The following is a 17096-nucleotide window of genomic DNA, read 5'->3' on the forward strand; positions in this document are numbered from 1 at the left end:
GGTTAAACCTTCTCCCCCACCACTTCGGACAAACCACTAAAGGTCTGAGAGCCTTAGATTTCTCATCTGTAAAAATAGTTGAACTTGACCGTTTCTGTTCCAAGATTCTCTGATCTCATGAACAGTTTTGGGAGCTTCAGGCAGACTAGGGAGTCATTTGGTGTATATACTGTAGGTTCCACTTATGGAGAAAATAAAGTTGAATATTAGCTGTGGAATATGAGCTAATGCTGGACCCAGGGTGATTATCTACCCTTCTGAGGCAGGTTAAAATCTCTGATGGGTCTGAGTTCATGCAAGGAGAGCCCTTTGGGTGTCCCAGTGTGATACTGAAGTTGGACTCTGATTTGGTCAATTATTTATGCTACTTCAGGGCAGAGGTATTTGATAGCTTGGGTGAGTGTACAGTAGTAGTTGGCCTCACGAGCTAGGAGTGTCAGATTTCTGGGATGTTAGGGCGGTCTTGAGAGAACTGCAGATGTCTCTTGGCATTGACAAATCAGACCATTTTGATTTCAGTGGATCAACTAAGGTTAAACTTAAAACAAATAGGAGCAGCTGGGAGGCTTTGGAAGGAGTGAGATGTGCACATTTTCAGGGAAGAAAATGTCAGAGCTCCCTGAGGAAGGAAGGATGAGGCGTGGAGCTCGGAATTGCGCCCCCTCTGAGGAAGGAAGCAGTTATTTCTCTGCTGTTTTGTTTTGCACTTTCAGTTAAGGAATTCCAGCAGTTGCAGGTTGGGAATCATGACTTCCATTTTTTTTTTCTTCCTCTGTTGCTGCTTGCCAGAGGGAGGGCCGGCGGGTAGCTCTAAATAACACTTTGGCCTTTATGGAAATGTATCAGATGTTCCAGGAGTGAGTCTCATTTGCTCGTGCTTGCTTGCTGGCACGCGCTCTCTCTCTCTCTCTCTCTCACTCTCACTTTTACTCCGCGTTCACTCACTCTCTCCTCACTTGTGTCCTTTCTGGAGGATGTAGTTAGCACCTCTTCTCGCCTTATATAGCAAGGTCTGGTAGTTAATGTTAACAGAAATCTAACAACAAGGAAAGCTGCCAGATAGCATTAATCAGGCCAGTGTTTGGAATTTCATAAATGCTCTGACTTTGGGTACAAATTGAACATTAAGAACAATACGAAACTGTTTTCTTCCTTCCTATCTCCTCTTCTCTGCTTTTGCCCTCTCCCCAGCCCATCCAGCTTCTCTCTCTTTCCCTCTGCTTTTGAATTTCTCTGCCCGGCCAGAGGCTCACTGCACTGGAACTTTGTTGATTTTTGCCACGTTTAATTTTTTATTTCTCTGTCTCTCCGTCCACTCCAAGACCACAGGCGGAGCAGCGGCAGCCGGAGCCAGGACTCTGCGGAGGGGCAGGACGGGCAGGTCCCGGAGCAGTTCTCAGGTCTCCTCCACGGCTCCTCCCCGGTGTGTGAGGTGGGGCAGGACCCTTTCCAGCTGCTCTCAGCCCCTGGCCAGAGCCATCCAGAAGGATCCCCTGCTCAGGGCGCCTGCCCCGAGGCCAGCATGCAGCTGGAGGAGACGGGTGTGCATGCCTCTGGAGCCTCCCCGCCCAGTGCACTGGAACAGAGTAAGAGAGTGGGCTACCCAGCGGGCCTGCCCACCACCCACAGCCAAACGCACCCCGAAACTTTGACGCACACGGCATCTCCACACCCTGGTGGTGCCGAGGAAGAAGGAGACCGGAGCAGGGCCAGAAGCCGAGCCCCTCCCACCAGCAAACCCAAAGCTGAGCTCAAACTCAGCCGAAGCTTGTCCAAGTCTGACTCTGATCTCCTGACCTGCTCCCCTACGGAGCAGGACGCTACAATGGGGAGCCGCAGTGAGTCCTTGTCCAACTGCAGCATTGGGAAGAAGAGGCTGGAGAAGTCACCTTCCTTTGCCTCGGAGTGGGATGAGGTAAGGCCTGTGACGTCACAGAGAGCCCACCACAGGTCTCCTGTGTGTGTGCCAACTCCCAGGACCAGAATGTGAGCTGGGGTCTCCCCCGTTCCTTTGCACTGCGACTGGGGTATTTCTGACAGCCCCAGGGAGCCAGGGCAGGGAGTCTGCTGCCTGTAAGGCAGAGGACAGGTCCATTCATGGTTAATCTGGAGGGTGGAGGCCCCAGCAGAGCAGGACTGAGGGAGAGGCAGTTCCTAGAAATGACATGCTGTTTGGAAATATTTGGATCTCCTCAGCCCCACTGAGGGAGTCAGGCTCACCCAAAGAGGCTTCAGAAGAACTAGAGTGCTTCCTGTGAGTCTTCAGGAGGAAGTGGGGAGAGAGAGGCATGGGGGGACCTGTGGGAGAAGCTGCTGAAAGGAATCAGAAGGGGGTTTTCTGTTCCCTGCTGCTCTGTAATTGTTCTTACTGTGTCCCCTAGAAGAACAAATGCTCTCTTGGCATAAGCATCCTGCCCATCCCACATTCCCGGGTTAACAAGGCAGAGGGCTAGGTGGTTCAGGAAACAAAGATTAGTGGGGAGAAAACATTTGGCCCAGGTTCCTTTCATAACCATTGTTATAGAATAGTTAGAAATATGTGCCCAAATATTTTTCAGTGACCTGTGACATGTCTTACTGGGCAGAAGAATGTGTTTCTCAAAGATGGGTAAACACCCAGGGAATGTTAAAGTGCTACCCCTGCAGGCTTCTTACCAGGAGGAAGCTGACTTTGAAGTGTACTGGATCTGTCTCCCCGGAACATTTTCAAGAGATGAATTTAGCTCTCGAAGAGGAGGGGAGCACGGCAGCTGCCATGTCCATTTGAACATTCTGTAGACTAAATGCCCTACCCAGCCCATTCGGGGTGCAGCTGCAAAGTTATGTAAACCGAAGCTAATCCCATTCCCAGTGTGGGAAGAGGGCCGGGCAGTTCCTCCAGCACTCATCTCCAGATAAGAGGAGCTTCAGGACTCTGTTGAGTCAGGACTAGGAAATCCTGTGCAATGGAAGGTTTTCACTGTCTAGTAAACCAGGGTTTGGTGAGCCTGTACCAGATGCCAGGCCACTTAGGGGACAGCAGTTTGCATTTGAGAGTCCTGGACCCCAGGAGATTACACACACCGCAGTATGTGTTTGTAGGAATGTGTGCTCTACCTTTATTTTTCAAAACAGAGTTTTACTAATTTACAGTCAAGTATAGGATAAGGCAGCTTGAGAATAAGATAAATGCAGTGTTCTCTGAAATGGCAGGAGAGGTCAGAGGAGAAGAAGATCAGTAGGAGCAAGATGGGCAGAGAGGTCTAAGAGGGTGGAAGTGGGTTTCAGGAAAGATCGCAGAAGTAGAATTGGACGTGGAATGGAAGGACCAAATGTCTTAGTTAGAACCAGATTGTCACTAGAGGGGTGAAGAAAGGGCCTTAAGGTGGAGGGAACAGCATGAGCACAGGTGTGGAGCTGGAAGGCTTAGGTCACGGGCTCCGGTAGAGTGTGAGTTTGCATGGAGAATGAGAAATAAGGGTGTAGAAAGTGAGATTGGGACCAGACAGTGAGAGGACCTTGAACATGAGGCCAAGAAGTGAGTATTTGATTTGATAACAAGGCAGTGTCTCAGAATCTTCAGAAAATGGGCTGGAAGACAGCTTTACCAGTCAGATGAAGTACCTCTTTATGGCTCCATCTCCTGAGTGTATCCCCCACCCTGAAGAGTCAGTTGTGCCGGGTGATTCTTCACAGGGTATCTGTGCCCTGTTAGCATGTAGCGTTGCCAGGCAGTGTTGTGGGCTCCATCACTTCCTCCTGGAAAAGAAGCATGAAATCTCCGAGGCACAGCCCGGCTTAACTGAAGTTTGCTCTTTGGGCTAATACATCAGTGGTCTCTTGGCATCTTAATGAGAGGAGGTTCATATGCTGATATTTCCTTTGCAGTAGAGATTGCAGGTGGATACAGTGAACCCAGGAACTGTTCGAGGTTTGCATGTCCTCGGCAGGCTCTAGTATGGCTTAAAGGTTACATTTTAAATTTGAAAGAAGTAAAGGCAACTGAGGTCTTACTGGAAAGAATTCAAAAGATCGAGCTTTGCTTGCATAGTAAACATTAACAGGGTCCTTTGTGTGTAACCCTTCAACATTATTTTTGAGTCATATTACACTTGGTTTTTGTGGATATCTCTATCTAAAGAGAAACTTCAGAAGTGTTTTGCCCATTGGTTGGCCCTAAACACAGGGCATTGGCTGACTTCCCTAGAACCAGCCATTAGTTGATGGCTGCTCCCCACCCTACCCTGACCCTACCCTGAAGGCAGCTTTGCCTGTATCTTGTGCTTGTCATCATTAGATCCCAAGGAGGTGGGGAAGGCTGCTCTGGGCCCAGTTCAGTTCTTCACCGTGGGCCTAGGAGAAAGAGGAAGGCTCTAGCGGCCTGGGCAGCTGTGATCTCAGCACAGATGGAGTTGGTGAGAGTAGGCCAGGCTGCCCCTGGAAGGCAGGGCAGGGTAGTACACGGGGCTCGGGCCGGAGTCAGCAGATCCGGCTTTGAGCCCCAGCTCCATCGACTCCATCTTCATGCATGAGTGGCTCCAGGAAGCCTCAGTGTTGTTAACCTTATTTGTGAAACAGAGGCGGTCAAATCTGTGTTTTCGAGGTGTTTTTTACCACTTAGATATATGTCTCAGTGCTGAGCACAGTTCCTAGTATGCATAAAGTATTGAGTGAGTGGTAGATACTAATATTATTATTGTGCCTGGGGCTTTGGAGGATGGGAACTGAGGCCTGGAGTGTCTTCAGAACTTTAAAAAGGCAGAGCTTTGTGGGGGTGGTCCAGGGGTGGCAGAGCAGCTGGGAGGCAGTCCAGTTCAAGTCCTTCAGCCTGTAACCTCCTGTAGGACTCTGCCCCACCCAAGACGGAAGAGCCCGCCCAGCCTGGGAAAGTAGGGCAGCCCCCCTTCCCATTGTTCTTGAGAAATTAATGAGGCTTTCTGCCTGGTTCCCTGAGAGAAGGGAGCTTAGAGAGCAATCTGTAGCCCTCTCTACTGTTTATTGTTCCAGTGTATTCTTCTCCATCATGGCCAGCGGCGGCAACTTGATTGGCTGGGTGTTTGGGATAAAGGGGCATATAGCTGGCGGAACGGGCACCGCTGACAGAGCAGGAGTCACTTTCTCCAAACAGCCTGCTCCTCGCAGGTGGTTAGTGCTGCCCTTGTGGGTCTCCTGGACAAACCGGCTTCTGAACACATCAGCCTGGTTAAGGGGAATCCCTGACAGTATCCATTAGTGACATTTGTATTCTCCCTATTTTCTGTTATATTTTTGGTAACAAAGAAGTAAAACCGAGTTTACTTTTAAAAGCACTCAGCCTAAGAGCAGATCTAAATCCAAGCTTCAGCAGAAACTTTCTGTGTTCTCCAGTCAAGTCAGCCACAGTTTCTTGTCTTAATGATCCCTTGAGGGCATAATCCGAGTTAAATTGAGAAGCTGTCCATAAGTAAAACCTTAAAGTATACAGATAAGTGGGAAAATCACCTACATCTCTCTGCATAGTTAACCTCTGTTAACATTTGATGTATATCCAAATGTGGGGTCTTAGTATATTTACTGATTTATAATTTGCTTTTCTTACCTAACTGCTGTGCGTTGTGAATATCTTACCATGGCAGTGTCAGTAAGGTCTGGATTCAGATCTTCATTCTAAAAGGCATCATTTTCGATTCTCTGGTTGTATCATAAGGTCAATTAGTTTGTTGTTCTTTAAACTGCTCTCCATCGTTAGACACTGTGCAGGCCATTTTCCGTCTGCCCTTCAGTGCGTTCCCTACACTCTCAGAAGCTGACCCATGTGGAGCCAAGGAAATCTTGGATTGGCTGTGTCCCTCCTCGGAAGCCCACCAGTCCTGTGAGGGACCCTTTCCTATAGCTGCTCTCTCTGCCTTCCAGTTACCAGTCCCTCCCCTTGGCTCTCCCAGCCTGGGGCTCTGGGCTGTGACCAGCTCCCATCCCTACTCAACCCTGTGTAAATAATCCCTTTATTAATCTCCTTCAGTTCCCCAGTTCCAATGTGCCGTCTTTTCTCTGCAGGGACCCTAAGTGATACAAACATTTCTAGTGCTGTTTCTGTCAACTCTGAGCAACCATAGATGGCTCTGTGCTGGAGCAGTAAACATGGCTCTTGCATATAAATTGTGAATTAATCTTCATTTGCAGATGAACCAGCAGGCATGGATATTCAGGGTGCTGGGAAGCAAGAGAAATTCATCACTTAACTTGAAGCCTTTCCCACTTTCAGCTATAGGGAAGAAACCTGTTCTTCCACCCAGTTGGCAGTGTCGTCAGCACTTCAGTTGTGTGCTCCTACGTCTGTTGTCCTCCTCTGTCCCTGCACTGTACACACCCACAGGTACACACCCACAACACAGCAGCAGCAATTCATGTCTGAAATAAATGCTTCTCGCAAGAAGAACAAAAATAACCTCCTGGGCAGATTGTGGTGTAAATATATAAAAGGTCTGTGGGGTCAAATAGGTCTCTCAAATATCTGCCTTTGAATGGGATTGAAGTTTAGGAAAGAGAAAACCACAGAAGGCTTGTCTACTTAGCATAAACATTTGAGTCATTTAAAACTTGGCTAAAGGCTTAAGTGATAAATTCCTGCTTTATAATCAGCTTTCATAAATATTAAACTAGTGAGAAATGGGTGAAGAGCAGGGACATGCTTTGTATGCATTTTGTATAAGCTGAGAATAATTTCTGGTCAAGGATTTGGGGGTTGGTCCTGGTATCATCTGAAATGGTAGCCGAGGGGACCCTTGGCCCTTGAATCCCTCCATGAGAAGTGAAGTGGCAGCAGCAGAGAGGGCACCCTTCCAGACCAGGTCCCAGATGCCTCTCCCTTTCCAGCAAGCAGTCCAGTTGGAGGCATGATGTCATCAAGAGAAATGCTGATTGGTTCAGCTCCACAGAGGCTTTGGTTGCTATTAACCCTTGAGGGTTGGGTGTGCAAGAAGAATGACTAAGACGTAAAACAGAAAGATTTGGGCTTGAGTTTCTGCTAAACTTTCCACACTCTGCAGTGTGCATTGTTCCTTATTATGTAAACAAGCATGCTGTGTAGTCCTTTTTGCTGATCCTAACCCTCCCACTCTAACCAAGAATGTGACACTCCTACCTCTGGGGACAAATTGGAGCCTAGATTGCCAATTTGAGATGCTTCTGGGTGTATACAGAGGTCACAACCTTTATGCTAGAACCTCTAAATTTCCCTTGGTTTTAAGTGGCTTGGTAAGATTGAGGGTATTTTTTTGTTTTCTAGTTTTCTTCATATTTTAAAAATAATCCCCCTTATTTTATAGGCAGGCCTGAATAAACAGTTTTGGCATTGTTATCTGGTAAGTCAGGCGATTTTTGTTAGCCTAGATTTAAAAAAAAAGGGGGGCATTTCCGTGGCCTTGATGCTAACAGAAGAAACATGATGGTGTTGTGGATAAGCTGGAGTCCTGGCTCTGCAGTTAGCTCTGAGAGAAGATGGGTGTGTTCAACCCTGACCCATCCCCACCAAGCTGCCCTCCACAGTCTCTTGGTGACCTCAAACCTCTCACTGGCCAGCTTACTGGAAGGGCAAGGCAGCTCGGACCTGGCCTGGAAGGGTGCTCTCCCTGCTGCTGCCCTTCACGTCTCATCCTGGGCATCTGGGACCCTGATTTTTATTTCTTTCCTCATTTTCATGCTTTTCTCTGCTTCTCCAGAGTTCCTCATTGGTACTTTCCCTGTCTTTGTACTCATCCTGCTTCTTTCTTTTCATTTCTTTTTTTTTTCCCCCTTCTGGTTCTTTCTCCCCTTTTCATCTGTGCTCTTTCCTGTCTTTTTACTTTCTTCCTTCTTTTCTCTTGTATTTTTCCTCTTCATTCTTATCTTTACTGGTGGCATCAAGAGAAGCTTTCCTAATAGCCTTTCATTCTCAGCCTTCTCCACCAGGATTTTCCTATTATTTTCTCTTTTTAACATTTTTGCCAGGGTTTACCCATTTTTATATTCTACACCTCACTTTACTACTTGCGGAGATAGCTCACCCCTCCCCCACATTGCCACCCCCCCCCCCAACTGTCTGCCCCTGGTCTTGTGACAGTCTAGTTCCATTTAGCTGCAGCAAGACAGGCACCATCAAGCACCACGCAAGGATTCTGTGGTATGTGTGAAATCACAAGCAAGATGAGAATGTCCCTTTTCTCCTCTTTTTTTTTTTTTTGTTTCATTACATTTTGTTTTTTAATACCAGACCCAGAGTGCTGGTGTCAGTGAATGTGGGTGAATATATGAGAAGAATTTGGTCTTTATTCCAGTGCATATAAATGCTGAGAATCAGAGAAAGAAACATTTTCTGGGACATTCTTTATACACTTTGGTTCTGGTTTTGTATCTCTTCCTTCTTTTTTTCCAGTAACAGCATCAATGGGATACAGACTGAGTGATTTTATATAATTTAGGGAATAGTAGTTTATCTTATCTTATGTTATTCTAAGCAATTGTGTTTGGGAAACAAGTAGAGGTATTTTCACATAATTGGCAATAATAGAAAATTGAGGTATATTTTTATTATAATTATACATTAACTCAAGTAATTTGCTGAGTCCCTGCCTTGTTCTAGGTACTGTTCTAAACACTGGAGTTCAGCAGTGAACAGAACCCCCTGCCTCATGGAACTAACTTTCTAGAAGACTAGAGAGGAAAGAAAAATAAAAGAAGGCAAAATGTAAAATGCATAGTAGGCTGGTTGGTGATGAGACTGCTGATGAAAAGATTAAAGCTGAGAAGAGGGCTAGAACTGGGTGGGGGCCACAGTTGGGTGGGGCAGTCTGGGAAGGGCCTCTGGGGAGAGAGGGAGCCTTGTGGGGGCAGGGACAAGCAGAGCTACTGAGCTGCTTCCTCTGTTTGTACACAGTTATTTCTGCTGTAAGAGAGGTTTAAAATTCCATTTTACACTTGCATTGTCCTACAAATATACCTTATTACCTATATTTTATTTTGAACTTTCTTTCTCTTTCGCCACGACTGCCACCTGCTACTTTTCTCTTCTTGATTTTTTCCCCTGATTTTTTTCTGTTAAATTGTGTTGGGTGACTTTTTAAACATACATATATACATACCTATGTGCATACATACATACACGCATACGCACATACATATTTTGTAAGCTGTTGAATTAGCATGAAATCAGAATTTCTAAGAATTTCTCATAGTTCATCCTTGTCCTTGTCATCCTGGGCAAGAATCATCGGGTGGGTTCTGACAGAGGGATTGGGCTCTAGGTCATTGTCTTAGAAAATACATTTCTATAAGTGCATCACAGGCTCAGAGCAGAAATAAAATCTTAAAACCAGGATTATAAAGCGAGGGGAAGGGAATTCAAAATTATTTAGACCAGAAAATGGCCAGGAGTCTGAAAACAGGAGACCCTTTGAGAGGAGGATGGCACAGTCCTCAATGTTCGGGGAGTCAAGGCCAGTGAGTGGGTATCAGCACCATCGTCTGGAACACAGAACCGTACTTGCTGATGCCCTTGGGAGGCACCTTAAGGGCCGGTGGCCTGATTAATCTTAAATGCTTCTTCTCAGGAACCAAGCCCACGGGCTCCAAACAGTTAATTACAGTCAGAGTGTTAGATGCTGGTGGCCTCAGATATTCTCTGACCCTTGGTGGACTTAGGGAGCTTATTAGACACCAGGTACAGAGATTGTCTTTTTGTGCATATGTGCATGCATGTATGGGTGGGGAGTGTGAGTCCTGTGTTATTTCAGATGATGAATCACATCTTTCTGGTGTGTCTTGCTGGGGGCCAGCCATTCCCAGGGACTGAGGTTGCCTGGTTAGTGAATGGGTAGTGCATGCAGGCATCTAAGTCTGGTTCAAGTTGACATGCCAGACATTTTGATGTCTCTGGTCTGTCCTTGTTCCTTCCCAGTAAATCTGCTCAGGTGACCTGCTGCTGGCTGCTTTAGCTCTCACCATCTGTGGCTCACACAGAGCCCCATGAAGTAGAGCAAAAGAAGCTGACTTACTACATTCTCAAGGGACAACTGTGTTTCTGTGTTTTTCCCTCCTTGAAATGAACAGGCCCCAGAGAAGTTTGGTTTGTTCAGAGATGTGCTGTGGGGTCAGAGTGGCAGCTCAGTAATTACCTGACCAGATAGTGAGGGACAAGCTTTTAATTATATAAGACCCTAGGAAAGCAATTAACCTGGACCTCACTTGGGCTTCCTTTGGAATTTGTGACCCTCAGTAATAACACAGAGCTCTTTTCTGGATGCCGGTGTTGTGCCAACACCCTCAAAAATGTCATTTCCTATCTCAGCTCTGCGTTTTCACGGAAGGCTGCCCTCCCTGCCTAAGATTCCTTTACTTTCCTTTGTCCTACTTTCCCCCATAGCTGTTCCTTTTCAATGCCACCAGGTGAGTAGCCAGCAGGTAAGAGGAATGTTTATGGCCTAAAGATTCTGGGCAGGGCCAAGATGCTGAGCACTCTTTCCCAGGCATCCTGCCCTGTCTTGCTTGTGAGCTCTAATAACCCAGTCTCCAGTGCCACAGGACCCACCTGTCCGTAACTCAAAGCAGCTTGTTTATTTATTTGGACAGGTGGAAAACTGCCTACGCTCACTAGGGGCCTACAAATGACAATTTGTCTGGCAGTCTGTTCTTCCCTGTCCTGATTTAAACAACCAGAAAGCCATTGTAAACTCAGTTGAAACGGTATGGTTTGTATAAATGTTCCAGTTCCTTTCTGCTCTAGAGCTAGTTATTTTCAACAGAACCTCCCCCAAAACCATGGGAGTGCCTTGTGTGTTATGCAGTTGGGCACACCGGCCTGGGTTTTGCTGCTGGGGAAATAGCTTCCCTTCCAGACACCCGGAAGGTGAATGATCCTGGAGAAGTTTATCTTCAGGGGCTAGCCCAGCCCTCTGTGCTGGCCCATAGAACAGGAGAGAATGCCGTGGAACTTGGGGTGCAGTGCCAGAGGAGTGCACTGCAAGGGTGGGAACAGCCAAGCCCCAAGGTCCTGAGCTGTCTCTGGGCCCTTGGAGGGAATATTTGAATTAACCTCCACATGCAACTGTGGGTAGAAGTCTAGGCCAGAAGTCTGGAAATGGAATTTTTGTACCTTGGGAATTTTTTGAAAAGTTATAATACCTGAATACGGCTGGCATTTAAAAGGTACTGAAGAATATATGATTTTTAAAGAGTCTTCCTCCCTCTCTGGTCCCCAGGCACCCAGTTCCTATACCAAGTTTTTCGAGTATCCCTTCTGAAATAGTCTGTGCATCTGTAAGCATTTCAGACATGTTGGGTATTTTTCCTTCTTGTTAACATAAATGGTGCCATGTTATGCATACTGCTCTGAGTCTCACTTTTTTCATGTAATAATATTTTTTGGAAAATCATTCCAGTTACATATGAAATGTTTCCTTTTCATTTTTATACCTCATAGCATCCATGTTATCATTTATCATAAAGTTTCCTATAGATGCACATTCTGGATGTAACCAAGTTTTTACTAATTAAAAGTAATACTGCAGTGCATATCCTTATACAAAATTATTTTAAGATAAATTTCCAGAAGGTGAACAGGTATTTTCAAGAGCTTATGCATGTTATATTTACCTTCATCTACACAGAGCCTGTTTCTCTACACCTTACCAGCCTGGGGGTTGTCAGCTTTTTTTTATCTTTTTGGTTAGCAGATTGGTATTGTTATTTTAGTATAGTTTTAAAGTGAGTGTCTTTTATTAAGAGTGAGGTAGTATCTTTTCAGAAACACTTTTCTGGATTCTGCTTGTTCCTTTTCTTTTTTTAATTGTTGAATTGATCTCTTTTCATTTGTAGAAGCTCTTTATGTTTGAAGAAATTGACTGTGATATGAGTTGTTTGGCTTTGTTTATGGTATTTAGTATTTTATTTTTTAACATGCAGAAATTATAAATTTTTATATAGCTGAATCTTTCAGTTTTTTCTTCAATGACTTTTTTTAAACTAAGACTTTATGTCCTAGTTAAAAGTACTTTCCTTACGATAAGAATACCCCCCCAAAAAAAGATTTTTGAATTTTCTTCTTGTATTTTTATAGTTTGTTTTTATTTCACTTAATTTGTTTTTCACTTAAAAATCTTTATTTCTTCTGGAATTTTTTTTAAGTTTATTTTTATACAAGGAATGATGAGCATTTAGTTGACTTTTTCCCAGCTTTGTTGAGGTAAGATAGAATTGTAGGATCCTTAAAGTATACAATGTGATGATTTAATATGCATATACAATCTGAAAGTACTCCCCCCATTGTGTTAATACATCCCTCACCCTACATATTTACCTTTTTGTGTGTGTGTGTGAGAATGTTTATGTTCTACTCTGTTAGCAAATTTCAGTTATATAGTGCAGTGTTAATAGCTGTAATCATTATGGCATACATTAGGTCCTCTATTCATCTTATAACTGAAAGTTTGTACCCTTTTACCAGCTTTCCCTATTTCCCCTGGTTCTGTGAGGTTTTTTTTTTGTTTTTGTTTTTTAAGTTTCCACACATAAGTGATGCCTTGAGTTATTTGTCTTTCTTTGTCTTGGCTAATTTCACTTCGCAAAATATCTTCCAGGTTCATCCATGTTGTCTGACATGATAGGATTTCCTTCTTTTTTAAGGCTGAATAATATTAAATTGTATAATATTTTAATTCACAATATTATGATCTGTTTTTATAAAATGAAAAAGTAATGTTCCACATTTTCTTTATTTGTTCTTTCAGCGGGCTTGGGTAGTTTCTATACATTGGCTATTGTCAATAATGCTGCCAAGAACATGGGAATACAGATATCTCTTTGAGATAATGATTTTACTTCCTTTGTATATTTACCCAGAAGTGAGACTGCTGAATCTTATAGTAGTTCTGTTTTCCGTAGCGGCTGTACTAGTTCACATTCCCACCAACTGTGTACAAGGGTTTGTACACTATTTTCTCCACATCCTCACCAACACTTTTCTCTTGTCTTTTTGACAACAGCCATTCTAATAGATGTGAGGAGATATCTCACTGTGGTTCTGATTTGCATTTTCCTAATGCTTAATGATGTTGAGCACCCTTTCATGTAACTGTTGGTCATTTGTATGTATTCTTTGGAAAAATGTCTGTTTATGTCTTTTGCACATTTTAAAATTGAGTTATTTGAGCCTTTTTGCTATTGAGTTGAATGAGTTCTTTGTATATTTTAGATATTAGCCCCTTATTAGCTATGTTGTTTGCAAATATTTTTTCCCATTCCATTAGTTACCTTTTCATTTTGTTACTGATTTCCTTTACTGTGCAGAAGAAGCTTTTTAGTTTGATATAATCCCACTTGTTTATTTTTGCTTTTGTTGCCTTTGCTTTCAGCGTCAAATCCAAAAAATCATTGCCAAGACCAAACATCCTGTTGGTTTTTATGAGAACTATTTGATCTTGCCCACTATTTGATTCAGTTTTCCAAGTGAAGAAACTAAAGTTTGAGAGCTGAAATGACTTGCCTAAGATGTTGAAGTTGTTAACTGAAGGAAGCCTGTTGGAGCTTCTAAGCCTTGATGAAATTGTTGTTAGCATATAGGTGAGCTGAATTTTTGTTTTGACATTAATTAGCAGTTACTTTTCAGTTCCTCTCATTTAAACCCAAATTATTGCAGCACTATTTTACTTTTCTCTCCAACTCCAGAAAAAAAAATTTAGTCTAGATTATATAAAGGAAAGTAGTTTGAAAGAGAGAACTCCTGGGGAAAAGCATAGATATTCCTTTTCACTATTAAGGTTCAAAGCACTTCTTCCCTTTACTGATGTCTGGGATGGAAGACTGTTAGGTGTTTCTTTTGTGACTTACAGAGTGATATGGTGATTTCTAGTGAATTCTCAAATCAAGAAATTGGAAGAAACCTGAGTTACAGTGTTGTCCAGCTGCCTTATGAACAAAGTCATTTCCATGGCCCCTAAAGTGATCTTCAGGCCTTTGCTTGGAATCCCCAGGTGACCCCCTTTGCCATCCGCCATTACTTGTGTGAAACTGTGGACACTCCTTTCTCATTCCCAGCTAAAATCTGACTGCCACCCCATCAGTTCTGGTTCTACCTTGTGGATCATGCACACTGTCCTGCTTAACAGCTCTTCGGATACTTGATGCTGCAATTATGTCATCCCACCTTCAAAGCTTCTCATTTCCTTGCCAGGTACCTCAGTTCCTTCTCCCTCTCCTCAGATATCTTGTTCTCAAACTGCTTCTGTCCTGGCTGTTCTCTGAAGGTGTCCAGGTCATCAGGTCCTCCTGAAGTTGTATGATATCATTACAGATTGTGTTAACTGTTTTTGATGAGCTTTTATTTGTCACATGCCATCTGGTAATGCTTCGTCAGGGAGTTTGATGTGCCTCCTGCTCTCCTGAAAAATTAAGGGGATCAGTTTGTCAGTGAGCCCAAACCAAGGACAGTATGCATGACTCTTCCAGAGCCCCCATGTCCCCCTCAGGAGGCCATACAGAAAGCTGCTCTGGGGAGTGACTGAGAGCTGCTTGTTGCCTTGTGGAGCTTCTGCCTGTGCTTCCTGCCTGGGACATAGGGCTCAGCTTTGTCCCTGTTGTGCTTTTTGGCCAAATCAACGTAGGTCTTCCCTGTACCCCATCAAGGAACAGTGACTCTGCCTACTCTCTGCCTAACGGCAGAGTCATCCTGCCTAGTCCCTGTCTCAGACCATCTCAGGCATTGTTTCGCAGCTACAGGACTCACCACGACCTTAATTTGTAGGTAAAGATGCTTTTGTACCAGTTTTTCTGTTTAACTCAATAGGATAGAAGAGAACTGGGAAAACTTGTGTATAAATGACTGCCAGGCCTGGCCCCCTAAACAGTGTCCCAAGCCCTCATGTGCCCTTGACTCTGAACTCTTCCTCTTCTCCCCATCCTGTGTCAGTCACTAAGGTGTCCTCCCAGAATCTCTCCCCTTCCTCTCTGTTCCCACCTGCCTTCCTGGTATCACTGCACCGGCCACCTTCTCAGTATTCTGCCCACCTCTAGACTTTGCCTCTAGTCCGTCTTAACATGTGGTTGCCCTGTCACTTTCCTGAATATTTTGTATTATCTCCCCTGACTGGAAACCTTCCTTGGTGCCCTACTGCTTCAGTACAAAGTCCAAATTCCTCAGCCTGGATTCATGGTTCTCCAGGGAATGACCCTGTTCCAGCTTCTGTAGTTGGCTTTCTCTCTTATCTTCTCTTCTGTTTTTCTGGTTCCAGTCAATTCCTTTACCCACTGTTTTCCTCTACACTTTGGCTTATGCCTTTTCCCCTACTGGAATGGCTGTCTCCATTTCTTCTTGTTGAAATGCCACCCTTCTTTAACAGCTTGCTCACTCATTCATCCAACACATTCATTGACAGCCTACATGTGCTCATTGTTCTAGGTGCTGGGCAGACAGAAGTGAAATAGTAAACAAAATAGACACTTAACGCAGCTTTTGAGAGACTTGCAGTCAAAAGAGAGAGACATATTAAACAAATACAAACAACAACAACAATATATATATATATAGTCCCAAATGAAGTTAAGTGCTCTTGAAGAAAAAGAACAAACTGCTGTGAGAGATGGGAGGTGGAGAGGCTCAGGTCAGATTGAAGGAGTTAGCCTGGCAAAGAGTGGTGAGGACCGGGGGCCCAGTTCCGGGGACCAATCTCTGGCTCGAAACCTGCCCTCTTGCAGCCTGAGGTTGCAGAGGCCTTTCCCCTGGTGGTTCTTTCCTCAGGCACTGATTTGGCACTTTGGGCATTGCTGATCTTGTTTTTTGTGCACGGCCTGTCTCCCTAACCAGATTAGAGACATTTCCAGGATAGTAATCACAGTTCATTTTTACTAGCCCATAAGCTCCCCAGCCCAAAAGGGGCACTTAGAAATATGTAGGAAGGATGTCAGAGATCCTGAGTCCTTAAAATGTCGTGGTCACTCCAAAGGGCTCAGGGTTTGCATTGCTAAGGACCTTGCCATGCTTCGGCCCAGATATCTTTCTTTTTCTTCTGGAGGGAGAGAATAATTAAGTCCTTCTCCAGCTCACCCTTCCATTTTGCATTTTATTTTCTTTTTCATTCCCTAGTAATGTAATAGCCCCTTTATACCGCAACTAAGAAATTCTACAGAATATCCAGAATCATTTGCTTCACAGATGGGAACAGAGAAATTTATGGATTTCAGGAGAGGTTTATTGCCAGTATTTTATGGATTTCTCACTTAATTTGATAGATTAGCCCCCCACTTCCATTTTTTAAGTTGAAAATGTTTTGCTAAAACATTCTTATTTAGAAAGGGGATATTGAGTTTTACATTTAAATGCCAATATAAGTTTTAAGCTAACTATCTACTGCCTGCCCCTTCCCCCGATACATAAAATAGTTAACATTTATAAAGAATGTTGGAGATAAAAGCCACCTTGCAGGTGTCGCAGTGGGTGTTATAGCTCTTTTTGTTTTCAAGTATTATATATTTAAGTCAAGAACAGAAATAGGTTTGGCCAGTCTTTGGCCTCTAATCTTTTAAATTAGATTGAGAGGAGAAAAGAACAAACAGATTGGTATATTTCTATTAAAATATCAGCTCCTGCCCAGGTAGCTCCATCTGTCCCTGTGGGTCTCCAGAAGGACTCCGCAGTAGAGTGACTGCATAACTCACTGAATCCTCAGCTGGGTCCATGTGTTTAAAGCCATTTACAGGCTTTATGGGCACTTACCTGATAGAGCAGAAGAGTTAACATCTCCGACATATATGGTACTGGTGGAATTGATTTGTCTAAAAAGGAAATTTCCAAAAGCCCATTTTTAAAAATCAGAAATACTGCTGCTGGTCCAGAATGAAGGTTCTTGATGCGTCTCCCTGTTGGGGCATTAAGTCAGAGGTCTGGCCATGCTCCAGTTCAGATAATGCTGTTTCTCTGGGCTAAATCCCTCCTGAAGGTTTGATTAGATTCGGCCTTTTGTCATCCTGGGCAACCATTCGAGAACTGCCAGTTTCTAAGGCCAGAGCTTAGTGATGGATGCATTTGTTTCACTGCTGACAAAGATTTCAGTGTAAAATCTCCCAGACCCTTGAGGATGGAAAGAGATACTAATCTCAGTGAAGAACGAGGCTGC

At 44.1% G+C, this 17096-nt stretch overlaps 1 protein-coding gene across 1 annotated transcript in view; it reads left to right on the forward strand.

The window, feature by feature from the left end:
* The window catches only part of ANKS1A (ankyrin repeat and sterile alpha motif domain containing 1A), a 176518-nt gene that overhangs the window by 107187 nt on the left and 52235 nt on the right, over positions 1–17096 (forward strand). The window contains 1 exon segment of the mRNA XM_032462880.1: positions 1323–1915. Within this exon segment, the coding sequence (XP_032318771.1) occupies positions 1323–1915 (593 nt within the window).

The sequence above is a fragment of the Camelus ferus genome, chromosome 20 (assembly GCF_009834535.1).
Source record: "Camelus ferus isolate YT-003-E chromosome 20, BCGSAC_Cfer_1.0, whole genome shotgun sequence".
NCBI classification, from domain to species: Eukaryota; Metazoa; Chordata; class Mammalia; order Artiodactyla; family Camelidae; genus Camelus; species Camelus ferus.